General features: G+C 43.7%; 1 protein-coding gene across 1 annotated transcript in view; it reads left to right on the top strand.

The window, feature by feature from the left end:
* The first annotated feature begins 3,323 nt into the window (after positions 1-3,323).
* Positions 3,324-27,331, top strand: part of ATXN7 (ataxin 7) — a 123,157-nt gene continuing 99,149 nt past the window's right edge. The window contains 4 exon segments of the mRNA XM_038740426.1: positions 3,324-3,423; positions 14,798-15,014; positions 15,017-15,154; positions 15,346-15,426. Coding sequence (XP_038596354.1) covers positions 14,825-15,014; positions 15,017-15,154; positions 15,346-15,426 — 409 coding nt within the window. The 5' untranslated portion in view covers positions 3,324-3,423; positions 14,798-14,824.

Here is a 27,331-nt window from a genome sequence, read left to right as displayed (position 1 = left end):
AGAATGGATTAGTGAATAAATGAGTGCTTCAACAGTAGGCTGCATAAATCAATATGTACTTAAGTGTTTTTGTTTTGTTTAATGGCATTTGTTAAGCACTTACTATGTGCCAGGCACTGTGTGCAGAGCAAGGTACTAAGCGCTTGGGAGAGTACAATATAACAATATAATAGACACATTCCCCTCCCACAGTGAGCTTACAGTCTAGAGGGGGAGACATACATTAATAGGAATACATAAATTACAGAGATGTACATAAATTCTTTGGGGCTGGCCGGGGGGGACGAATAAAAGGAGCAAGTCAAGGTGATGCAGAAGGGAGAGGGAGAAGGGGAAAGGAGAGCATAGTCAGGGAAGGCCTCTTGGAGAAGATGTGCCTTTAATAAGACTTTGAAATGGGGGAGAGCAATTGTCTGTCGGATTTGAGGAGGGAGGGTGTTCGAGGCCAGTGGCAGGACATGGGTGAAATAGACGAGGTCGAGGTACAGTGGGAATTAGAGGAGCGAAGTGTGCAGGCTGGTTGTAGTAGGAGAGTAGGGAGGAAAGGTAGGAGGGAGCAAGGTCATTGAGTGCTCTAAAGTACTCAGTTAAGAGTGTCTGCACACAGTCCATTGCCAAAGCCCAGATTTCAACTCTACCTGCTGGGGATGGGGCTGGAGCTGGATGCCACAAACTCTACCTCCACCCAACAATTTTCACAACTGGAATAGTGGTTCTGTGTCTCTTCCTTAGCCCAGAGCTGATTACTAGCCTATTCAGCCTTACTTTCCAAGCAGGACTGATTAAGTGTAAGGTGTAAGCAGAACATCCGTGTGATGTCCTGGGGTCCAAAAGAAATATGGGATGGTATAGTAAGCAAGAGATTGGGGGTAGTCAGGTAGATATGGGGAATCATCCTCTTAGAAGTGGTAGCCGAAGTTACATGAGGGGATGAGTTCCCGGAATGGTGGAGTGTAGAGAAGTAGCGTGGCTCAGTGGAAAGAGCCCGGGCTTGGGAGTCAGAGGTCATGGGTTCTAATCCCGGCTCTGCCACTTGTCAGCTCTGTGACTTTGCAAATCACTTAACTTCTCTGTGCCTCAGTTGCCTCATCTGTAAAATGGGGATTCAGACTGGGAGCCCCACGTGGGACAACCTGATTATCTTGTATCTCCCCCAGTGCCTAGAACAGTGCTTGGCACATAGTAAACACTTAACAAATACCATTATTATTAATATTAATATTATTACCATTATTATTATTAAAGTGAGCAAAGAAAGGAGCCCAGAAAGGGGCCTGGTGAGCACTTTCACTTGAAGGAATGAGTGGTGGAAGAAGAGTCAGCAACATTGATGAAGCTGAAAAGGAGCTGTTGAGGTAGGAGAATCAGAAGAGTGCTGTGTTGGGGGCAGAAAGGTGAGAGCATTTCCAGGAGGATGGAGTGCTTGACATTGTTGAAGGTGGCTGAGAAGTTAAGGAAGATTTAAGAGAGAATAGAGCCCATCGTGCTTGCCTGTGAGGAGGTAGGTCATGAGAGACGTGGGGCACTAGGTTCAGTGGAGTGAAAGGAGCAAAAACCAGATTGTGGTGGGTCAAGAAGACATGGGCCTGGGTTCTAATCCCAGTTTTGCCAATTGCCTGCTGTGTGACATTGGGCAGTCATTTAATTCTGTGCCTCAGTTTTCTCATTGGTAAAATGGGAATAAAATACCCATCCCCCCTCCTATTTAGACTGTGAGTCCCATGTGGGACAGGGACTGTATCCAATCTGATTAACTTGTGTCTGCCCAGTGCTTAGAACAGTGCTTAACACCTAGTAAGCACTTAACAAATGCCATTGTTGTTATTATTATTATTATTAGCTGACAAGGCAGTGGGTGAATACCACCCTTTTGAGGAGTTTGAACGGGAACCAGGAGAAGGGAGAAGTTTCTAGGATGCCAGGAAATGTGTGTGTCTGGGTCAATTAATTTACTCTAGTGTGGGCATGTTTAATGGGGTGCCATTTTTGCTGAAATTTGGGCTAAAAATGAAGTGCAAAAATGGAGATTAGATAAATTTTTAAAAATAATTTGAGAGACCACTGGGGGCAATTGGTATAGGTAGTATTGTAGTGATTTGGAAGATTGACAGATTTGAGAATTGTAGGAAATATTTTAGGTATTTTTGAATATCATAAGGTGTGAAGTAAACTAAAGTTATAAAACGGTCTGGTAGTGAACATGCTAACTTTTGTAGATAGAGAAGCAGGTTGGCCTAGTGGAAAGAGCACGGTCCTGGGAGTCAGAAGGACCTGGGTTATAATTCTTACTTTACCATTTGTCTGCTGTGAGACCTTGGGCAAGTCACTTAACTCCTCTGTGCCTAAATTGCTTCATCTGCAAAATGGGATTAAGACTGTGAGCCCCATGTCAGACCTGGAGTGTTTCCAACCTGATTTTGCTTGTTTCAACCCCAACACTTAGTACAGTGCCTGGCACATAGTAAGTGCTTAACAAATGCAATTAAAAAGTATATATGGATAAATGGGGGAAACATTGCCTTAAATTAAAGTTTCTAACTTTTGGCAGGTCTTTATGGTTTACTATGTAGCTGTTTATTTTAAATGGTAAAAGTAGAAAATTGATTGAAACAATCTGGAATTTAACCAGTAAAGAAAGCTGTACTGTGCATGAAGCTGATTGTCCAGGTAACTGGTTCCCTTCACACCATTAGAAGCTGGTCTTTGGACTCTAGCAGTAGTTGCTCCGTAGCTCTATTTAGCTGTGCTCCTGTCAGCTATCTTAGTTTCTCATTCTGGGTATTTAAGGCGCACCTCGTTTGTTTTCCAAAGTTGCTTTGATTGGTGACTCTGATGCCGTTTCACTCTTATTGAATTTAAATCTTTATTTATTGATTCCCTATTTGATTTTTGCTGGATGGTATCTTTAGGGGAGGGTTGTATTCAAACTGTTTTGGCTATTGTGATAATAGAAGGCGCTCACTGAAATAGCATTCAGAATTTTAAAAATGTGATTCCTACTGTTTCATAAGAAAAATTTTTCTGAGTTCTTTCAAATTAAATGAACATGTATTAGTGGCCAATTACACTGATTTTGATCCTCAGGAGAGTAACTTGATGTACATATTGAATAGTAATTAGTTCTCTGTTAATTGGGTATATTTATAGTAAATTTTAAAAAACTGAATTGCATTTGCCATGAAATTGCTAGAGTGTCTTCAGTTTTCACATGTTGACATTTCAAAGCAGATGTAGTATTGCGATTTTTGGAACATCTAGCAGCTAATAAAATTGTAGATGTCTAATTAGCCTTATTATACTGCTTTTTTATCTGTTTCAGATCTAAGCATAATTAGAAGAAAAGCTTCAACAATCCAAGCAAATGAAGATCGATTGATAATTCATCCAGAATTTTTTCCCCTCTTTCAGGGCCAGCTCCAGACGGTAAGGAAGTAAATCATTGGCCTCAAGGCACTGCACAGTGGGAGCAGCTGCAGGGGGGATATTTCAGAGATGGCTGTGCTATGGTTGTTCTTAAAGATGGTGGTAGGATGAAAGTGATCCTTTGGCAGGTCATAAGTCAGGGTCTTGGGGACCTCACTTGAGGGGCTACAGGGAGCGAGCATGGGGAAGAGACAAACGGGGCAGCATCTTTGCGGAAGGAGATGATGGAGCTGACAGGTCAAGTGCTCTTGTCCAACCCTAGACAGGCACGCAGCTTTGGTGCCTGGGACCTGCCCTGTGCACCTGGATGGGCTGAATTGTGTGGGACTCCTTGCGTCGTAGTGGCACCTGCTTCCGAGCATGTGCATTCTCGCTCCCTTCCTTCCCCCCTCCCATTCTTTCCCCTCTCCTCCTTTCCTTGCCACTGCCCAGTGACATCATGCACAGCAATGATAATGAACCTACAGCATGTGTGTGGGGGGCGGGGGGGGTCCCCAGCTAAATTGATTAGCCTGCCCGCACCAAGCTTGATTACTTAAAAATGCTTAAAAAACCTTTTAGCTTTATCTGAGTTTCTCAACTGCAGACATGGAAGCATAACATGAGAAATTTGAGGAAAGGTGGAATAGTGCTTTTTTGTGCTGAAAAAGAATTTCATTAAACAACAAATGGATACTAAATATCTTTAAAGTCAAAGTACATCAGTCGAGGACCTTTTTTTCCACCTCTGTTACATAGAGCTGGGTGGATAGGTGTGACGTTAGGTATGTCCTTTGATTTAAGATATGGTCCTATGCCTTTAAATCTCTAAGAGGATTTGAATATTTAGTAGTTATTAGATTTACATAGCTTTTTATATTAGTTTTATCTGGCTGTCTTTTAATGTTGCAAGGATTTCTTGTTACCGACCAATAATTTTTGGTTAGGGGAGAGTTATTAGTGAAGAGGGGGGATTAAGAAAAGAGAGTTTGGGCAAAGAATGTTCAAAAATAGTCATTTAAAAAATATGACTGTGCATTTGTTGGAATGAGCTATGAAATCAGGAATTTAAAGGGTTGGGGGGGATACTTTTCTCTTCTCCTCATGGCCTGAGCTGATTATTCCTAGTTTTCATTCATTCACTCATTCATTCAATCAATCATATTTAGTGAGCGCTTACTGTGTGCAGAGCACTGTACTAAGCGCTTGGGAAGTACAAGTTGGCAACATATAGAGACGGTCCCTACCCAACAGTGGTCTATTTTGCAGTCAGTAATCCTGGACTCTGAGCTGGTGAATTCAACTTGCTCCTGCCATTCATTCTCTCCCTCTACTCGAATACTGATATATACATGACATGCTGTAAAAATATTTCGCTAGAGGGAATAGAGTGTATTAAAGGCCAGGGTGGAACACAACAGGCACAGTAGCAGTGGTTATCTGGAACCGACAGAAAACTGAAAACAGAAGGTTAAGAGTAAAAGAAGTCACAACAGAAGAATAGGTATAGTTAAAAATTAACATTAAGAAACTAGGAAATACCAACATTCCCGTAAATATACACTGAGCAGTCTTGTTTTTGGTTTTTTTCTGTTTTATTGCTGTGTATCTTGGTTGATAACATGGATAAAACCACCGTAAAATCTTTATATAAAGAACTGCTTGTAAATAAAATATAGCAGTTTTTCTTTAGTGTTGGATAACCGCTGTGTATTTTAGATTTGTAAAATAACTCCATTCAAAGTATTCCCAAATTCTATAGAGTCACCAAATTTGTACCTTCAGTTTCATTATTTTGTGGTTTTATTGTGTTAGGATTGGAATTTTCTCTGATAATCAGGTTTAATGTAATTTCTACTTTGAAATTTAAAATACAAGTTGAACTTTGGCCAGTTTTTCTTCAACGAGAACAAAGATGCTGATCCATTCCCAGGTTTTGCTGTTTAAGAATGTTTTACTCAACATTTTATGTCTTCCTGGTTGGAAGGAGCAAATAGAATATTTCTTGCAAGTTGGTATGTCAGTGATCTCTGAACAAAGACATTTGTAAGTGGGCCTGCCATGTTAGGAATCTTCTTAGTAAAGAGACCACGTTACCCTTGGCTCCCAGTGTGAGCATCCCTAAATTTGGATTGTGAAGTAAGATCATATTTTAAATAGATTCTTGGAAGGAGTGAAAGACTCAAAGTTTGGCAGTACTTCACTTCTGATGGCTCACCCCCTAAGCCAAACATATCTATCTAGTTGGTAGTAATATACTTTTTCATGGGATTACTGTGTGCAGTAATTTCCTGGTGCTCCCACTTTCACATCATTAAAACATTGCCTTTGGCCTTATTAAAGTCACATATCCTCCAAGAGGCCTTCCCCGATTAAGTCCTATTTTCCCCGACTGTCTCTCCCTTCTGCATCATCTACGCACTTGGATCTGTGACCTTTGGGCATTCGCTATTCATCCCACCCTCAGCCCCATGGTGATTATGTACGTATCTATAAATTGTATATTATAAATTATTTATATTAACATCTGTCTCCCCCTCCCACCCCCGACTGTAAGTAGAGAACGTGTCCACTAATTCTGTTGTTTTGTACTCTCCCAAGTGCTGATTCAGTGCTCTGTGCATAGTAAGTTTTTGACGAATACCATTGATTGATTAAATCAATATGTCGTTTGACTTAGGGACCAAGGAAATGAATGAGCGAGCGCAAGATTTTTCTCTACAAAAGGAGGCGAAGTCTTAGCCTGACTGTGAGACTAGGCATGTTGGAATAAGATTCCTCAGTAATGTTGATCCTGACGACCAAAGCTGGAGTAGTAGGGAGGGCTCTGGACCCTAAGGTGGCAATGGAGGCAGGGTGGATCTTCCACAATCCTCCACCCTCACTCGTGTCATCTTAGGCTAAGTGCCCTAGGTATTCTTTTAAGATCATTTGAAAAGTTCTCACAGTTCCTATCTTCCCAGTGATAACTTGTCCTTAGTATGAAATTCGAAAACAAGAAGAGTTAAGAATGAGGGGTTGGAGAGTAGAGGACAAGTCCCTACATGAGTTTTGTCTTCAGGGAACTTCTAGGTGCACTGTCTTGACATAAGAACTCCCAAGCCTCCCCGCCCAAGTATAGGAGTTCAAATCCCTGCCACCCGAATAGAGGCCAGAGAAGCAGGTCCTTCCACCCTGAACCGTTTCCTAACAAAGGAACTTTGTTATTTTCAGTTAGGCCAATTGTATTTTACACCTACATTGATTAATCAGTAGTATTTATTGAGTATTTAGTAGATGCAATCAGTCATATTTATTGAGCACTCACTTCATTCAGTCATATTTATTGAGCGCTACTGTGTGCAGAGCACCATACTAAGCGCTTGTGAGGGTATAACAGAGTGGTAGACACATTCCATTGGATGCCAAACACTATACTAAGTGCTTGGGAGAATGCAGTGCAGTAGAATTGGTAGCCACAGTCCCTACCCACATGGAGCTTACGGTCTAAGGGGGAGACAGACATTAAAATAATTTTACAGATAGGAAAAATGGCAGAGTATAAGGAAATGTACATAAGTTCTGTAGGGCTGGCAGTGCTGCTTAATGATTACATAGGTAACCCAGAAGGAAGGGCGAATAGGAGAAATGAGGGCCCTGTCAGGGAAGGCTTCTTGGAGAAGATGTGATTTTAGTAGGACTTTGAAAGTGGGGAGAGTGGTGATCTTTCTGAAATGAAGAGGGAAAGAGTTCGAGGCCAGAGGAAGGACATGAGAAAGGGGTCCTCAGTGAGACAGACGAGATTGAGGTGCACGGCATAGGTGGCATTAGAGGAGTGAAGTGGGCCAATTGGGTTATAGTAGGAAATGAGAGAGTCGAGGTAGAAGGGGAAGAGCTGATTGCCTTTAAAGCCGACATCAAGGAATTTCTGTTTGAGGCGGAGGTGCGTGGAGGCAGCCATTGGAGGTTTTGAGGAATCGGGAGATGTGGACTAAATGGTTTTTTAGAAAAATGATCTGGGTAGCAGAGTGAAATATGGACCGGAGAGAGGAGAGACAGGAGGGTGGGATAATCTATGATCTATAGATGTGTACATAAGTGCTGTGGGGCTGAGGGTGGGGCAAATACCAAATGCCCAAAGGTCACAGATCCAAGTACACAGGCGATTCAGAAGGAGGAGGGAGCCAGGGAAAAGAGGGTTTAATTGGGGAAGGCCCCTAGGAGGAGATGTGACCTTAAGGCTTTGAAGGTGGGGAGAGTGGTGGTCTGATATTATATGGATGGGGAGGGAGTTTCAGGCTAGGGAGAGGGCGTGGGAAAGAGGTCAGTGGCAAGGTAAATGAGATCAGGGCACAGTGAGTAAGCTGCCACTAGAGGAGTGGAGTGTGTGGGCTGGACTGTGGTAGGAGATCAGTGAGGTGAGGTATGATGGGGCAAGGTGATTGACTGCTTTAAAGCCAGGTACAAGGGGTTTTGATTTGATGGGGAGGTAGATAGACAGCTATTGGAGGTTCTTGAGGAGTGGGGAGACACTGACCATTTCTGTTGAAAAGTGACCTGGGCAGCAGAGTGAAGTGTGGATTGGAGTAGGGAGAGACAGGAGGCAGGGAAGTCAGCAAGGAGGCTGATGGAGTAATCAAGGTGGGTTAGGATAAATGCTTGGATTGAAATGGTAGCCCCACAGCACTTATGTACCTATTCGTAATACATATCTGTAATTTATTATATTAATGTCTGTCTCCCCTTCTAGACTGTAAGCTCATTGTGGGCAGGGAATGTGTTGTACTCTCCCAAGCACCTAGCGTAGTGCTCTGCACACTGGAAGCACTCATTAAGTACAACCAATGGCGAGGAAAGAGCAAATTTTAGCGATGTTGTGAAGTGTGTTGGATTTGGCAAGAAGGAGGTCATTGTTGTCCCTTAGAGAGGGCTGTTTCTTTAGAATGGAAGCAGCAAAAGCCAGATTGGAAGGGGTCAAAGAGAGAATTGGAGGAGAGGAAGTAGAGGCAGTGGGTGTGAACCACTCGCTGGAGGAGATGGGAGAAGAAACCGAATCTGGGGTTCCATGGATTAATTATAACTAGAGCTAAACTGTACTTCAGTACCATGTGTGGACTCGATTGGCTTGAACAATTAAAGTTTGCTGATCTGTTTGTCAGTAATTTACCTTTCTCCCAAGTAGGCTTCCCATCCTCTCCAGTTGGGTTTTAAATTCACTACCATTGTCATCATTTTTGTCATTTTTCCTTTTTGCAAAATACTATACTTAATACCTGGGAAAATACAAAGATTGAATTAAACACTTTCCCTGGTCTTGTTATCCTATAATCAGAGGCGGGGAGAGGAAGAGGAGGGAAATACACCTATTAAAAAATTTCAAGTTAAAAAATGAATAAATTGAATAATGACATTAAGAAATAATATATTGCCCAAATATGGGACAACGGCACAGATTGCAATGGTATTTGAGTGCCTACTATGTGCTGCGTACTGTACTATTCACTAGGTGATTGAAGGCAAACAGTGCAGAAATGGTCCCTGTACTACAAGGGTATTATGTCATCAATCATTCACTCATTCAATCAATCTGTATGGCCCCCTGTTCCTGCAGGGGTAGCCATCTGCAGTCTTGATATGATGGTGGGCAATGGGAGATAGTTTCTGAAGCTCCATTGTGACTTCCATTCCCACTGGACAGTTTTTAAAGTAAGGCTGTGCGGTCCCTGTGGATATTTTTGAAAAATCACAATCAGAAGTACAGAAGCCGTGCTTTTGCCCATCCATTGCTTCTGCAGTGGATAGATTCGGGTCCCCTTGTACTGAGTGGGAAGTAGGGAAAGAGAGAGAGCTTCAGGCCTGCTCCCAGGCTCTGAATTGGAGGGCCAGAGAGACAGACACAGAGAAGCTAATCAGGTCATCTCCCTATCCACTAGTTCAGCGGCAAAAAAAATAGCACAACAAAAAAACCCCTTGAAAGGTATTGTAGCTAAACGTGTGCTGCTTAGTTCCTAGTGCATTGTAGATACTTTACAAATACTAATAATCCTTTTTTAGTCTAAGTAATCTACCTCTGACTTAGTGCTCTGCATTATCTAAAGGTTTTGTTGAATTTTTTCTTTCCTCAGCAACCAAAAGGATTGTATATAGCTTTCCTATGCACCAACTAGGATGTTATTGAGACAGGAGTTTTTTCATCTGTGGAAAAATTCCCTATATAAGTGGTTCCTGGTGGAATTTTTACCAGTTAGTGTTGCTGTCTCCTCCTATTTACCCTCCTCTTGTTTTCTGCGAGGCTTCTTACCCAAGTATGATTTGGTCAGTCGATCTGATAACGGAATACTGCAGAAATTGCAGCTTGAGACCATTGACGTAGCACAGTGGCAGGATCTGTGGCTACAATCAATAGATTTTCTAAAAAAAGGAAAACGAGACTACACGGTAGTGCTGTATCTCTAAAATGGTTAAGAATTTAATTTAACTCAGAATGTTTACATTTTAGGGCATTTGGGAAACCACCCAGGAAAATAGCTAAGGAGTGTTTAGGGCAGAAAGTGGTTCCTCCTGCTGGGCATAATCACTTAGAATGATTGCAACTAGCCACTTTCATTTTGGTGTATTTGGGTATTTTTGAATGATTTAGAGTAATCAGGTCTTTTTGTGTTGTTTTGTTTTTGTAATTACTGTATGAGTTTAGAAATTTTTATGTTCTAGTCAGGTCTACTTTCATCCAAAGTTTCCATAGTTTTATTCCTTATTGTAATGTTAATAGGAAGGTATTGATACTTTTTTAAAAAAATGAATCTTTACAAACAAAGCCTCCTAATCCTGATTACAGTTCTTGCTCTTTAATTGTAGTACTTCACTTAAGGGCAGGAAGCATTAACTTTAGTTTCATAATTCAGTTTCACTTTCTTGTCCTCATAGTAGCCAAACTTCTTTGCTTTTTTTTTTAATACAGCACAGGAAAAGGTTAAGCTTACAAAATTATCTTTTGAGAGTTTCTGTTTTTGCCAAAGGAGAAAAGCCATTCAATATTGATTTAGGAAATGGCCTCCAAATCTTTCACAGCAGGCATGTCAAATTCATTTCTGTGGATAGGGCATATATGCCATAACATATTTGTATAGGAAGCACCTTTTCAGTGCTCCCTAGTAAAATAAGTATGCTAATTTTAAATTATTAGGAATCCAATACATTATCACTAGAATGAGTAAATTAATTTGGTGACTAGAGCTGTTTTTATAGGTATTTGCAGATTCAGGGTGTTTGAGTGGAACTTCTTTGTGGGGAGAGAAAATGGTATAAGATTAATAGGGAAAAGCAAATAGGAAAGAGGCAGAGACCCAGTCCCCTTGCACATAATCTCTCTTGAACCCAGATGAGCTTTCTGTTAAATTGCAGCAGCAGGGGAGAGAGAAAGTGCCCCTCTCAATTAATCAGTAGTATTTATAGAGCTTTCATTCTGTGCAGAGTCACTGTACGCAGCACGCACGTGTGTGTGTGTGTGTGTGTGTGTGTGTTTATGTGTTGGGAGAGGCGGGTACAATACAGTAAATAGACCCAACCTCTGCCATCAAGGAGTTTACTGTATGGCGGCTGAGCCACCTGGCTCTTTGCATAGCTGCCACTGTTCTCGCAGGGTTCCAACTTGGGGGGATTGTGTGGCCCCTGGATTCCCGTAGTAACAACAACAACAGGAGCAGCAGCAACAGCTTCAGCCCATCCACGGCTAGAGCTAGAGTCCGGCTGCCAACAGAAGTGGTGGGTTTTTTTTTAGCATCTTTCTCCTCCACAGTAGACATTATACAACTTTTAAGGAAGTACTTATGTCAAATTTTGCATTTAAATGAATCATTCAATTTTATTACATTGGTATAGGCCGTGTAAACATTACGAGATTTTTTGGCCAAACTTTTACATTTAGGTAGTAAAACAATCATAAAATTTCAAATCAGTGAAACAGATATCTCAGGAGCTCTATTACAGGAACCGACGTGAACTCACACTTTTCCATCATCAATGATGGAAAACTCCTGTTTTCCCAACTCAAATTAACAGGAAGAAAAGTCAATAAACTGCAAATAATAATAGTAATGGTACTTGTTAAGCTCTCACTATGTGCCAAACATTGTTCTATGCATTAGGGTGGATTCAGGATTGGATCAGGTTGGACACGGTCCCTGTCCCACATGGGGCTCCCACTCTAGGAGGGAGAACAGGTGTTGACCCCCCATTTCACAGATGAGGAAACTGAGGCCCAGAAAGTTAAGTGATTTGCCTAAGATCACAAGGCAGACACATAGCATACTGGGTATTAGAACCCAGGTCTTCTGATTCCCATGCATGTGGTTTTTCCACTAGGTTGTGCTACCCTTTTTGTTTTTGATGGTATTTGTTAAAAACTTACTATGTGCCAGGCACTGTACTAAACACTGGGGTAGATACAAGCTAAGCAGGTTGGACCCAGTCCAGGTCCCACATGGGGCTCACAGTCTTAATCCCCATTTTACAGATGAGGTAACTGAGGCCCAGAGAATAACAATAATAATAATAATAGTATTTGTTAAGCGCTTACTATGTGCCAAGCACTGTTCTAAGCACTGGGGTTTACAAGGTAATCAGGTTGTCCCACGTGGGGCTCACAGTCTTAATCCCCATTTTACAGATGAGATAACTGAGTCAGAGAGAAGTTAAGTGGCCTGCCCAAGGTCACACGGCAGACAAGTGGCAGAGCCGGAGCCACGTCCTCTGACTCCCAAGACTATGCTCTTTCCACTAAACCACACTGCTTCTTAAGTGAAGTGACTTGCCCAGGGTCACACAGCAGACAAGTGGTAGAGCCTGGCCCTCAACCTTGGTGTTGCCCACAACCTTGGTGTCATCTTCGACTCTGCGCACCCGTTCACCCCTCACATCCAATCCGTCACCAAAACCTGCCGGTCTCACCTCCACAACAGAGCCAAGATCTGCTCTTTCCTCTCCATCCAAACTGCTACCCTGCTGGTTCAATCTCTCATCCTATCCCGATTGGATTACTGCATCAGCCTTCTCTCTGATCTCCCATTCTCCTGTCTCTCCCCACTTAAATCTATACTTCATGCTGCTGCCCGGATCATCTTTGTGCAGAAACGCTCTGGGCATGTTACTCCCCTCCTCAAAAATCTCCAGTGGCTACCAATCAACCTACGCATCAGGCAAAAACTCCTCACTCTCGGCTTCAAGGCTGCCCGTCACCTCGCCCCCTCCTACCTCACCTCCCTTCTTTCCTTCTCCAGCCCAGCCCGCACCCTCCGCTCCTCTGCCGCTAACCTCCTCACTGTGCCTCGTTCTCACCTGTCCCACCTTCGACCCCCGGCCCACGTCCTCCCCCTGGCGCGGAATGCCCTCCGTCCACACATCCGCCAAGCTAGCTCTCTTTCTCCCTTCAAAGCCCTACTGAAAGCTCACCTCCTCCAGGAGGCCTTCCCAGACTGAGCCCTGTTCTTCCTCTCCCCCCTTCCCCATCTCCCCTGCCTTACCTCCTTACCCTCTCCACAGCACCTATATATGCTTGTACATATTTATTACTCTATTTTACTTGTACATATTTATTCTATTTATTTTATTTTGTTAATATGTTTTGTTTTGTTGTCTGTTTCCCCCTTCTAGACTGTGAGCCTGCTGTTGGGTAGGGACCGTCTCTATATGTTGCCAACTTGTACTTCCCAAGCGCTTAGTACAGTGCTCTGCACACAGTAAGCGCTCAATAAATACGGTTGAGTGAATGAATGAATGAGTGAAAACCCAGATCCTGACTCACTGGGCTAGTGAGTACTATGCTTTTATACTATGTAAATACTTTTACATATTTATTTGAATAGCCCGTTGTTGGGCAGGGATTGTCTCTATTTGTTGCTGAATTGTACTTTCCAAGCGCTTAGTACACAGTAAGAGCTCAATAAATGCGATTAAATGAATAAATGATCTCCCAAGTAATCAAATCACCCTTTATGTTTCCAGAAGGAGCAGAGAGCCTAATTGCTTTGTTTTTTTAAATTTATTGTTTGATTTTAATTGGCAACCCCTCCTGTGCTGACCAGTTGCCCCTTTGTGGGACAACTGAAGATACATACCACGGCACTCCAGTACCCGATGCCGCGATGCAGGATACGGTTTAAACCCAACTTTTAGATTTTGGTAATAGCACGGGAGAAATCTTTGTGGACGGCATTCTCCATGTTTTGGTCTTAGCGTGGGAGAAATCTCTTTGGACGCTATTCTCTGTATTTTGGTCCCAATCTTCTCTTGGGCGGCGGGGTAGTCGGTCTGTCCCGTCTATTTTCTACCCATGCCGAGCAAAATTTGCACATGCATACGTAGTATTTACAACCTTTTTTTTTTCCCCTCTTTCCACTCCCGCTAACTCCAAGACCGCGAGCTGGCACGACTTTTCCATTCATGGTTTTTGACAGCTGTGAGGAGGAATCCCGGAAAAGGAAGAGAAAAATAAGCACACACACACACACACCCCCGCGCGCGCGTCCTTTCTCCTCCCTTTGCCCCCCTCTTTCTCCCCCGTCCCCCTTCCCTCGGGAAGCGCTGACTTTAAAGGGCCGTGACACGCGTGCGGGTGACCCTCGTCAGTGACGGGCGGGGGAGGAGAAGAGATCTGGCCCTAGTGTTTCCTACTTCGCCGACCTCTCCCGGGGCTTGACGTGAAAACTTCGGCGGGGGAGGAGGCGGGAGGAGGAGGAGGAGGCGGCGGGAGGCGCCTCCGCTTAAGGGCGCCGGGCGGCGCGACCGATTTTTCTCCTAGCGGACGGGGAAGCCCGGGCACGGGATGAGCGCGGCGGAGGTGGCGACGGCGCGACGGGTAGGGTGGGCTTCAGGAGAGAGCGGGGGGGGGGGGGCAATTTGCCGTCGTCGTCCCCCCCCCCATCCGCGATTCCGGATTTAAAAGACTTGGGGGGGGGGGGGGGACACTGTAGGCCAAGACACTTGATCCGGATGCCGGGTCAAAGGGAAGCGCCTCCTGGAAGCGGCGCGGGCCGGGCGGAGAGGAGGGCGGGGCCGGGCACCGTCCCCTAAAGTTGATCCGAAACCGAAAGCCAAGGCGGGGTGGGGGTTGGGCCAATCTGGACTTTGCGCCCCCCCCCCCCCCCCGATCGCCCCGCTTCTGTCGCCCCCGGCCCGGGAGGGAGGACGATCGGGGATGGGAGAGGAGGGGTCGGATAAGGGGTAAGTGTGCCGAGCGGGCGGCTAATCGACCGCACGGCCTGGGAGGCAGCTGTCAGCGGACCCCACCTGATCCCGGCCCGCGCACGCCTCCCGAATTTTCCGGCGCCTCCTTAACCAGCTCCGCGATTCTTTCTTTGCTTTCTTTCTCCCCCCCCCCCCCCCCCCCCCGTTTTTTTTTTTTTCCTTAACGCTGTAACAGCGGAAAGAATGTCGGAGAGGCCCGCGGATGACGTCAGAGAAGAGCCGCTTCGAGCGGCAACGGCTGCGGCGGGTAGAGCGGTGGCGGCGGCGGCGGCCACCAGGCAGCCGAGGCAGCGAATCCGGCCGGGAGGGAGTAGCGGCGGTAACCGCAGCAGCAGCAGCATCGCCACCACCACCACCACCACCATCATCACCACTACCACCACCACCACCACGGCCGCCACCAGCAGCACTTCCATCTCCGTAGAAGCAATGGCGACTTTCGGAGAGCGTCGGTCTCTGCCCAGTCCCGAAGCGATGATCGGACAGCCCTGGAACCACTGGGTAGAGGCTGCAAAACTTCATGGGAATGAAGGTGAGAACTCCATCCTACTTCCCTCCCCACCGCCCCCCCTTCTAGAAGGTCCGCCCCTTCCCGTTGAGTCTCCCAGCACCTTCATTCCCCTGCCACCTGCCCTTCCTGGTGTCAGCCTGGTCAGCGGGTCTGGGAAGGTGGATGCGGCGGCCACTCCCGGCCGCTTGACCCGTCTCTCCCGTTTCTCGCAGGGATTGGACCGGGAACCGAATTGGAAGAAAGTTTCAAGGAGGTTGGGAAAAATCGCGAAGCAATGCGGCTCAGCAAAGAAGGTGAGTTCCCAGATCGACCCCACCGCCAGGGTCGGTGCCTGGCACGTGGTAAGCGCTCGACAGATACAGATGATAAAAGAAAAGGATACCTGGGGGAGAGGTACCTTACCTTTCAGCCGAGGAAAGCCCCCCCCCCCCCCGCCCACAAAGGGGCAGTCACATGGATGCATTTGGAAGAAAAAAAACTCCTAATGAATTTGGAGATGCAGTTTCAAAAATACTACAGCTCACCGGAGAGTACCCGTACGCTACTCAGCGTACCTTTGTGAAATGGACTATATCATGTGCATCCTTCTCCCTCCTAAACAGCATTCATTGTACCGTGTTACAGATTAGGAACAGTCCAGCCCCCCTACAGAAAGAAGCGGTCTGTCCAGCTTTTGAAGCATTTAAACACATTTAGGTGTGGGAATGAAGTGCAAGCTCCTCAATTCCACACTGAATTTAGACCTATCATCGCCTTCTGACCTGGTATTTGACTTTGTAGTCCTGGGATTTAAATGCCTAGAAGAAAGTTCTGGCCTGTCTTTCAGGACACTTTACAAAAATCATCGAGAGAGGAACAGTTGGTGGTATTTGTGCCAATTTGGCTATTAAAATGACCGATTTGTAACTACAAATCAACACTTGCTGTTATAAAATGTGGATCTACATTTACGCAGTCATATGTAAAAATACTTATGTGCAAGTATGTGTGTGTATATACATGTACGTTTGTGTGTGTGTATGTATATATGGGTATGTATAGATATGTGAACTTATGTGTAAAAGTAGCTCCACATTATATGATAGCAAGAGTTGATCTGTTTTGATACAATTGATAATAATAATATGGTTTTAAGCACTTACTATGTGCCAAGCACTGGGGTAGGTACAAGGTAATCAAGTTGTCCCGTGTGGGGCTCACAGTCTTAATCCCCATTTTACAGATGAGGCAACTGAGGCACAGTGAAGTTGTGACTTGCCCAAGGTCAGACAGCAGACAAGTGGCGGAGCCAGGATTAGAACCTGTGACCTTTTGACTCCCAGGCCTGTGCTCTATCCACTATGCCATGCTGCTTCTCAGTATAATTGTAGAAGTAGACAGGGCCCGTAATATTTTATGGGCTGGCATGTATTTTGGACACCACAGCTCTTGATTCTTTCCTTCCTTTTCTTTCACCTCACTGTTTTGGACCTTTCATCTAGCCACTTGTTGAATTTTTGGCATGCGGTGCTGTCGGGGCAGTTGTGCGGATGCAAGTTGAAGTAAACGGTAAAAGAATAAATTGATTTTAAGAGTTAGGATCGTTATTTAGTAGAGAAAGAGGAGGTGAGGAGACATAGGACTTGTTGGTGATGTTGCAACAGGAAAAAGCAGTTGTTAGTCCGGTTTGGATGTTGAATTGGCAGCCAGCCTCACCTTTTTTTTTTTTAATCTCTGCCTTCTTTACTATTCTTTAATTCTCTAGGTATATATAAATACTCCTAATCAAAGATTTGAATTCTTTTCCCTAAAAGTGCCCTAATATGCAATTACCCTGAATGGAATGAATTTGTGCTGAGGCTGCATTCAGTTTCCTTCTTTGGATTGTAAGGTGGTTAAAAACTTTCAGATTTAGTGAAAAAGATATAATTAACGTGTCGTTGTATATGTAGTAAATTAGTTGTGCCATGATGGTGCACTGCTCTCTGACCTGCGCTAAAGGAAGAGGTAAATGACGTGCATAGTACAAACAGTAGGAGCAGTTCTGGGTCAGTGGAGCCTGGCGTTATCCTTTGTTGTGATATGTTAGAGAAGATTAGAAGCTGCAGATGATGAGAGTTTAAAACCTGGCCATTTACAATTCACAGAGTTCTGTTTCAAACTTTTGAAGAGTAAACATCAGTTTGACTAGTTTAGAGAGATGATCAAAGAATATCCTAAAAGGTAGATCATATAAACTAGTCAAACAAAATGATCACTTGTTAGATGCTTTTTAGCTCTCTCATCTCTTTGGCTTATGTTTTTGTTTTGAGTTTGATGTTTTCTCAATATCTCTTCTCTTTGGCTTATTGTTTTGCTTTGAGTTTGATGTTTTCTCAATACCTCTCTGCCACTAACTCCTATGTTGGTTAATTACACATAGCAATAAGCCGGCAGCCAGGGGATGTATTTGTGGAACCCTGAGTATGAATATAAAAGTATATTTTTGGAGTCCTTTATAGTCCCTTCCAACTGTGAAGGTCTACAGTCAACTTAAGAGTATTCAATTTGTACCTTGCCACTTGCCTTTTTGTCATTTTACTGCATATTAGCACCTTTGTTTATGAACAGGGAGAGAGAATGCAGTACTAAGGCCCAGTTACCAAAAAAAACAACAACCAAAAACAAAGCCTTTCTCAGAAGGTTCCAGGAACCTACTTTTGACCACCATTAAGTCTCAATCATTTAAGCATTTCCATCAGTTCCATGTATGCATGGCGCTGTACCAGGGCATTTACTAGAACCTAGAGAAGACCCTGTTCCTGCCTAAAAATGTACATATTTTTTTAAAGATAAAAAGCATATTCTTATTCTCCCTGCTTTTGAGCTCATTCATTCAATCGTATTTATTGAGTGCTTACTGTGTGCAGAGCACTGTACTAAGCGCTTGGGAAGTACAAGTTGGCAATTTGAGTTGGATTTTTCTCTACTTTAAATGACTTAGTCACAGGTAGATTATTATCTGAACTGAGACTAGTTCAGATAACTGGAAAACAGTTCGTATACTTTATAACGGAACAAAATTGGGTGTGTTGCACGTGTCTTGAGAGATCCAAATCCAATTTTGTTCAGTTTTCTGGAATTAGCCTTGATTACAGTTAGGTTTTTCACTGTAATTTCTCCCACCTGTTGAAGGCATAACTGGTGAATGTGCTTGTAACAAAACATTACTTGCCCTTTAGACAAGCTAGCCTTTCTCTTTCTAAGCCACTTGGGAATTGTGTAAGCAAGCGGCATCTCAACCCTTAAAATGGTTGGGAAGAAAACGTGAATGCTTGTTACACCTTAATTGGAGATTTAAATGAAAACTTAAATTCTAGCTACAGTGTACATGTATGCCATTGGATGGGCGTCAGTCACTGCATTGGTCTTCAAATTGATAAAAGTCTGGGCCTGTCCTAAGTGTCTTGGACATTCCTACACTATGTGACTAGTTTGGATTCTGGCCTTACTAAATGAATTTAATTGTCCAGACTAGCTTTAACTACTGCTGACTTCTGTTTTTTTAATCCGTCACCCCTGTCACAGTTAAAAATTTCTCTGCTTGTTAATGAAAGGAAGCCTGTAGGAGAGGACAGCACCCAAGCTCCATTGTTAACCTCCAGTACTTTCCTACAGTTGAAAGAAATGAGATCCAGTGCAGTTTAATAGTTTGTCCTTACTGCCCACCTCTAATAATAGTGAAGCTATTTCATTCATTCATTCAGTCGTATTAAGCGCTTACCGTGTGTCAGACACTGTTCTAAGCGCTGGGAGAGATACAAGCTAGTCAGGTTGGACACCAGTTTGCAGTCTTAATCCCCATTTTACAAATTTGAGACACAGAGAAGTTAATGGACTTGACCAAGGTCACACAACAGACAAATGGCAGATCTGGGATTGGAACCTAGGTCTTTCTGACGCCCAGGCCGGTGCTCTATCCACTAGGTCACACCGCGTCTCACTGCTTCTGCCACCTTGTCTAGAAGCTCCCTGTACAAAGATGTCAAAAATCTAAATTCACGTAAAGCAAATGTACAGTACTTGAAGGCGTGTTTATTAATTTACATTTCAGAAAGGGAAGAGCAATACCCTTCTTAATTCTTAGATTTGTACTAATTTCTTGGCCCTTCTGGTTTACCTGAAAAGAAGTTAGCATGCAGGTTATCTGCAGCCCAAAAGTATAGACCACAGTTTTGATAGGGTCTGCGCAACAAATAATTTCTTTTCATTGAGGTACAGAAATGTTTTATTAGTCTGCATTTCTTCAAGTTAAACATGTTTGTTATGTTTTGTGTTCATGTTGGCATCATGAAGTTTGCCTGGCTGCTTGATGTTCACTCTTCAAATGTTTGATTTGAGCCATTGGGTAACTCAGCGTGCGTGTGTGTATGTGTGTGTGTGTACGCGCATGCATATATCTGTGTTCTGTGCTTAGGTTGCTCGTGACCTTGGGTCAGTCACTTCTAAATGCTCTCTGCTTCAATTTCCTAACATTGTGCGAGAACTATTAATGATTTTTCCCATTTTTAACAATGGAGTTATGGCGCACATTTCCTGCTGTGGTGTATTTTAGGTGCTTTATTTTGGCATCAGTACTGGCAACTATCTGAAAACATTGGAAGTAAATATGAAAATGGAAATTTTCAAAAGCCTTAAAACTTTTGGGATTACTACCGATTTTTTAAACGATGAGGTAGTGAAGCTTCCCAATGAAAATAGCATTTCAGCTAAGGATGTGAAGTTACAATGGCTTATTGGATAGAGCGTGGGCCAGGGAGTCAGAAGGGCCTGGGTTCTAATCCTGACTCTGCCACTTTGCTGTGTGACCTTAGGCGAGTCACTTCACTTCTCTGTGCCTCAATTACCTCATCTATAAAATGAGGATTAAGACTGTGAGCCCCATGTGGGACATGGACTGTGTCCAACCTCTCCATCACCTCACCCCCTCCTACCTCTCCTCCCTTCTCTCCTTCTCCAGTCCAGCCCACACCCTCCGCTCCTCTGCCGCTAACCTCCTCACCGTGCCTCATTCTCGCCTGTCCCGCCGTCGATCCCCGGCCCACGTCATCCCCCTGGCCTGGAATGCCCTCCCTCCACACATCCGCCAAACTAGCTCTCTTCCTCCCTTCAAGGCCCTACTGAGAGCTCACCTCCTCCAGGAGGCCTTCCCAGGCTGAGCCCCCTTTTTTCTCTCCTCCTCCCCATTCCCCCGCCTTACCTCCTTCCCCTCCCCACAGCACTTGTATATATTTGTACAGATTTATTACTCTATTTTACTTGTACATATTTACTATTCTATTTATTTTGTTAATGATGTGCATATAGCCATAATTCTATTTATTCTGACAGTTTTGACACCTGTCTACCTGTTTTGTTTTGTTGTCTGTCTCCCCCTTCTAGACTGTGAGCCCATTGTTGGGTAGGGACCGTCTCTATATATTGCCGACTTGTACTTCCCGAGCGTTGAGTACAGTGCTCTGCATACAGTAAGTTCTCAATAAATACGATTGAATGAATGAATGAACCTGAGATTATCTTGTATCTATCCCAGTGCTCAGAACAGTGCCTGGCACATAGTAAGTACTTAACAAATACCGTCAAAAAAAGGATGTGCCTCCAATCACATAGATGTTGTAGTTGTAGTAAATGCGCCAGGCTGATTACCAGGATAATTTCTGATTGAAGTTTGATGCAAAAAAAATCACAGGAGAGAAAGGCAAAAGGTTTAATACATTTATATTCATCTTGGACAGCAGGGATTACAGTGATTAAGCTGGAAAGGGGAGAGAAGAATGGTTTTTATATTTCAGCTCCTCTTTATATAAAACTAGATTTAGGTGTTCTTGTTCCAGATTAGTTTGAAATATAGTTTTTCATCACATGTGAGTTCAGTGTGAAGAAGAAAAGCTAATGAATCAGTATCTGTCAATTAGGCCCATATTAGTATCCCACACTCTTGATCCCAAGTCATCCATATGCTTTTGGTCATCTAGAACTCAGTAATTGTCTAGGAAGCCAAAAGCGTTCATATACCGCTTCCCTTTTGTGAGACATCCACTGAGTTGCATCATGAGATTGTTCCACTATGAAGTAATAATATTGGCAGCATAAAGAGCTGTGCGGTTCTAACCAACGACATGGACAAGGGAATGGGGAGCTCCCTCACTGTTCAGGCCGAGACCACGGAACCTTCAGTCCTCAGTGGAAATGGTGGGACAGAATTGCAGCCCCCTTGCATTGTAGGGAAAGAGAGGAGTGTGACATTGTGCATTTTTCCCGAAGTCCGATTGTGAGGAGACTAGTGGATAGGGCATGGGCTTGGGAGTCGGAGGTCATGGGTTCTAATCCCGCCTCTGCTGCTTGTCAGCTATGTGACCTTGGGCAAGTCACTTAACCTGTCTGTGCCTGTTACCTCATCTGTAAAGTGGGGATTAAGACTGCGAGCCCCATGTGGGGCAACCTAATTACTTTGTATCTACCCCAGCGCTTAGAACAGTGCTTGGCACATAGTAAGCGCTTAACAAATCCTAGCACTTAGAACAGTGCTTTGCACATAGTAAGTGCTTAATAAATGCCATCATTATTATCATTATTATTATTATTATAGAGTGCGGGAAAATTGTGAGTGAAACTTGGCCTGGATGGGAAAATGCCTAGTTACATTTATGTAAAGTGTGATATTTGTTAAGCACTGACTGTGTGCCAGGCAGTGTACTAAGCGCTGGAGTGGATACAAGCAAGTTGGTAGACAAAAGCTGTTTAAAAATAGCCTGTTGGGTTATGCCACGTTCAGCTTTGGTCTGCTTGCTGGCCTCAGTCGACCAAACCAAAAAAATAAATAAATAAAAAAGAAATCACTACGACCGTCTCAGTTGCTGAGAATCCAGTTGGAAGCCTCGAGTGGTTTGATGTCGATGTAAATTGCATCACTCATTCAGGATCTTGGATCGGCTCTCGAAGGATGATGTTTTTCAGCACCGGATGACGTCTTCCTTCTATTCCATTCCGAGTCTAGCAGTAGCCCAGATTATATGAGAGCCGATCAGAAAGCAGGGCTACCTAATATTGGTGTGTCTTTTCAGGTGGACAGTTGATTGTGGTGGGGGGTGAGGGGGAAGAAAGAGGTCATGCAGAATCCCACCAAAGCAGCCCACCACATCTGCCCTCTCTCTGGAGTTATACATAATTATATATAATATATATATATACATTATATCGCTGCCGACCTCTCTCCCACATCCTGCCTCTGGCCTGGAACGCCCTCCCCTCCTTGTATCCGACAGACAATTCCTCTCCCCCACTTCAAAGCCTTATCGAAGGCCTATCTCCTCCAAGAGGCCCTCCTTTCCTCTTCTCCCACTCCCTTCTGTGTCACCGTGACTTGCTCCCTTTATTCATCACATTTATTGTGCATTTAGCTTTAATTCTATTTGTTCTGATGACTTGACACCTGTCCACATGTTTTGTTTTGTTGTCTGTCTCCCCCTTCTAGACTGTGAGCCTGTTGTTGGGTAGTGACCGTCTCTATATGTTGCCGACTTGTACTTCCCAAGCGCTTAGTACAGTGCTCTGCACACAGTAAGCGCTCAATAAATGCAATTGAATGAATGAATGGATTGGACACAGTCCCAGTCCCACATGTGGTTCATAGTCTTAATCCCCATTTTACAGAGGAAGTAACTGAGGCACTGAGTGATTTGCCCTAGTTCACGCAGCAGACAAATAGCAGAGCCATAATTTTTTTTTTTTTGCATTTGTTAAGCACTTACTATGTGCCAAGCACTGTTCTAAGCGCTGGGCAGTGTTCTAAGCATTAGACTCCCAGACCCATGCTCTATCCACTAATAATAATTATGGCATTAAGCGCTTACTATATGTGGGGCACTGTACTAAGCGCTGGGGGCTGGGGTGGATACAAGCAAATTGGACTGGACACAGTCCCTGTCCTGCATGGGGTGTACAGTCTCAAGCCCCATTTTACACATGAGGTAACTGAGGCCCAGAGAAGAGAAGTGGCTTGCCCAAGGTCACACAGCAGACAAGTGGAAGAGTCAGAATTAGTCCCCATGACCTTCTGGCTCCCAGGCCCGTGCTCTATCCACTACATCCCGCTGCTTCTAGGCCATGCTGCTTCTCACATGAGCTTTTATTTTTATTTTATGCTTATTGTTATTTCTTCCTTCTCTGCTTTTTTGTTTCTCCTCTACCCCCCAAAAACAAAACAAAACCTAGCCCTGTCCCTTGGACTGCAAAGACAAGCACAGACTCTTCCATAATTTTTTGTTGAAATGTGTCCCAGGCAGAGCCATTTTGTCGTGCATCAGACAGGTACCTTAAGGGAATTTTCAGATGTGGTTTTGCACCTGATTCATGGAACATTGGGAAAGTGGTTCTCATAATTCTTGGGAACCATTCTACTTAACCAATAGTGAATATCAATGAAGTAGTCATTTGATTCTCTTAAGAAATCCTGTGGGTAGGTTTTAGTATGACTTCCTCTTTTGTGCGCATAAAGCCAAATTAGCCATTTGTGGGCTGGTGTGCACATAAAGCAATAAGCAGAATTTGAGTTGATAGGTATGCAGCGACCTAGCTGCCACTATTAATCAATCAGTCGTATTTAATAGGTGCTTAACTGTCTAAGCTCTTGGAAGAGTACACTATAACAGAGTTGGTAGACATGTTCCCTGTCCACAACAAGCTCACTGGACACAAGTGTTTATGAAAAGATCCTCTTTTAGATCACGTTCCTGTACATGCATGTGTTCTATGAAAACTGATTTTTTCTTCTTTCAAATGGACACTGCTGTTTACATTGTGTTGTGAAACACTAAACATTTTGTGTATAAAATATGTGAAGAATTCATTTAATAATCTTGGTTTGTGTAAATATTTGCTAAAAACTCTAGATGTTGGGGGTTTTTAGAGCTCTCCACGATTGTGTAATTCAAATTAACATTGATATTTTGAAGTGACGGTTTTAAGAGGTGATTTTTAAGTGTGTGGTGGGTAACGGGGCCATTGTAGATGCCTCTTTGGTGTTCAAGTCAGCTGTGGTGTGATGCTTCTTCCCATACTTTGAGGGTGGCGATTTTTTTATATGATTGTAGGATTAAAGGATGTGGCTACCCTTCACAGTGCTTGGGGAGACTTAGATGTGAAATCACTAAACTCTATTCATGTAAGTGGGCTGAGAGAGTCAGTCCCTGATCTTGTCCATCAGAACTCCTCAATGTCAGAAGTCTGTGGAAGCCCCACATGGATGTATTGTTTGCCCCCAAGGACTTAGTTCAGTGCTGTGCACACAGAAAGTGCTCAGTAAATACCATTGATTGATTTTAGTCACTTCCTCCCCCAGCTTTATTCACATTGCCAGAACTTGCTTTCTCCTGAGCCCTTTGAAATTATTATTAAATGCTTACTATGTGTCAAGCACTATGCTGAGGGCTGGGGTAGATTGGTTGGGTACAGTCCCTGTTCCATACAGGCCAGGATATGGTAGAGGTATTTTATCCCTTTTTTAAAAAAAAAAAAACCAATAAAAAAACGAGGGAACTGAAGCATGAAGAAGTTAAGTGACTTCCCCCAGGTCACACAGCAGGAAGGTGGCAAAGCTGGGATTAGAATGCAGGTGGCTGACTCCCAATTCCTTGCTCTTACCACTAGGCCACCTACTGTGTGTCACGAGCCCCCCACCTGTTCGTACCAACCAGGACCTTCCTGGACTGGGGGAGCCTCAGTGACACGTAGTAAAAGTCAAACCACACTTCTGATCACCAAGGTTACAGTGGAAAGTTGTTTACTTAGTTTTAACAATGTGGAAGGGAGTGACATACACACACTCACTCACTCCACCACCCAAGGGTCCATTACCAGTCTGTGGTCAAAGGAGCCCTTTCTGCCAATGCTTCTTCTTTCCACTTCCAAGTGCTACTGCCTTCTGCTGCTCTGAGTGCTTCGTTCTTGCTCCCCTGCATGCTTCTGTTCCTCTGCATGCTGCCTCCAGGTGCCCCTTCAATACCATTCAAAACAAGTGCCTTTTATTTGCTGTAGACATGGCAGCTGTGGCTCTACGTGGCAGTCATTGATTGGTCCAGGCCTGTTACTGATTAAAACAGGGAGAGAAGGCCCCACCTCCCTCCGTGCTCCATCCCCACAAGCCCGTAATCACCTGCCTCAAGTAGAGCGCATCAGTGCCTTTGCAAAATCTCTCCCTCATTGTTGTTTGCAGGATCACAAACAGTCACTAACACGGCAGCTTGTTGTGGGCTTGCCACATCCCACCCCTTAATCCTGTCGATCAACAACATTCATTCATTTACACCCATCCAGGGGTACAGTTAATGGGGGAATTTACATTAAGGTACATTAATGAGTGGTGATCAATATCACCAGTCCCTTCAATAGGAATTGTCCCAAAATGGTAATACAATAACCCAGCAACTATAGAAACCATATCACATGTGACTAGTGATCAATATCACCCTCTGTTCCTTCCATAGGGACTTTGCTACATCGGTAAACCCAACAACTATACAACACAATCTTCAAAGATGAGGGAAAAATGTTATCACATGTGGTGATCAATATCATAATCAATCCCTTCACTAGGGATTTTTTTACACTAGTAGTATAATAACAATGGAAGATAGGATTTTCTCCTTTTCCTCTGGCTCTCCCATTTGGCTGAGCAACAGCAAGACCAATAGGAGGGCAAAAGGAGGGATCTAAGGAGAGTCCTTGCATACCCACAAAATAACAGCATGTGAGAATCTATCAGATTCACAAATTTCCAATACCCGCAGTTGTCACTGAGCATAAACCCATCAATTATAACACTTTTTTTTTTTTAATAGTTCATGGTCATCTCCACCCAGACACTGGTGCCCACATCCTCTTGGGACCAGGTCTTCTGGTGGCAACACATTCTTTCCTTTTTATGGCTTGGACTCAAGACAGGTGTTCTGTGAAGCAGCTGAGAGGTTGGCCCTGTCTTCAAGCCAATGCATCCTGCTGGGCTAAAATCTAGGGAGTTAGAATCTCAGCCACAGATTAAGTACCCAGCAACATCATTCAGTAAGACCATATTTTTGTAAAATTAACTACTTTTTGAATGAATTGGCATAGAGGCACATTCTTTTCTTCACCACAGATTGGTAACTCCATGGTGGATCTCTCAAAGCAAGGTTTTTTCTTCAAACTGTTCGTTACCTGGCCAGCAGTAAAGGTGACAGTTCCTAACCCATTTATAGAGCTTTTGTTTAAATTAGATTAGGTTGAAAGAGTAGTTGCGATTCTCTCAACCTAATTAATTCTTTTATATTTTTGCACCCTAGCTAATGGTTCCAATCAGGAGATCCACATTTCACAGTAAGGGGAGTTTTCATTTGCTTGAGGGAGGTGCCTTCCCCCAAACAATTTCCCTTTTTCCCTTCTGAAATGATAATTCCTAAAAGGTGGAGCTACCTAGCTATCTCTTTAGGAATTTCACCATGCACAGTACACACTCTGAAACCACTTGAACCACCCTGGCCAGTTCATTTAGCTACTCTTGTTCAGTATACACTTTTACATAGATGAGCAAGTGCAGCCAATCTCAACACATTTACACCATTCATTCATTCATTCATTTAATCGTATTTATTGAGCGCTTACTATGTGCAGAGCACTGTACTAAGCGCTTGGGAAGTACAAGTCGGCAACATATAGAGATGGTCCCTACCCAACAACGGGCTCACAGTCTAGAATTCCTTCAGTACTTAAACCGAACAGAGATGTCTTGAGGTCATCATCAGGAGACCTTTCTTCATCGGGGTGGCAGCAGTTTCGGTGCAAGAGGCCTGGTTCGTACAGACTGATTGGGTGCCTGCAACTCAAACTTGGTAGTCATTAGTACAGATATAAGCCAATATATTTCATGTCTGGAACCTTGGGAAAACTATTCTCGGGCTTTGATTCAATCAATCAATCAATCGTATTTATTGAGCACTTACTGTGTGCAGAGCACTGTACTAAGCGCTTGGGAAGTACAAGTTGGCAACATATACAGTCCCTACCCAACAGTGGGCTCACAGTGTAGAATGGGGAGACAGAGAACAAAACCAAGCATATTAACAAAATAAAATAAATAGAATAGATAGGTAGAAGTAAAATAAATAAATAGAGTAATAAATATGTATAAACATATATACATTTATA

The sequence above is a fragment of the Tachyglossus aculeatus genome, chromosome X1 (genome assembly GCF_015852505.1).
Source record: "Tachyglossus aculeatus isolate mTacAcu1 chromosome X1, mTacAcu1.pri, whole genome shotgun sequence".
In the NCBI taxonomy this organism is placed as follows: Eukaryota; Metazoa; Chordata; class Mammalia; order Monotremata; family Tachyglossidae; genus Tachyglossus; species Tachyglossus aculeatus.
This window is presented reverse-complemented; position numbering and strand designations above follow the sequence as displayed.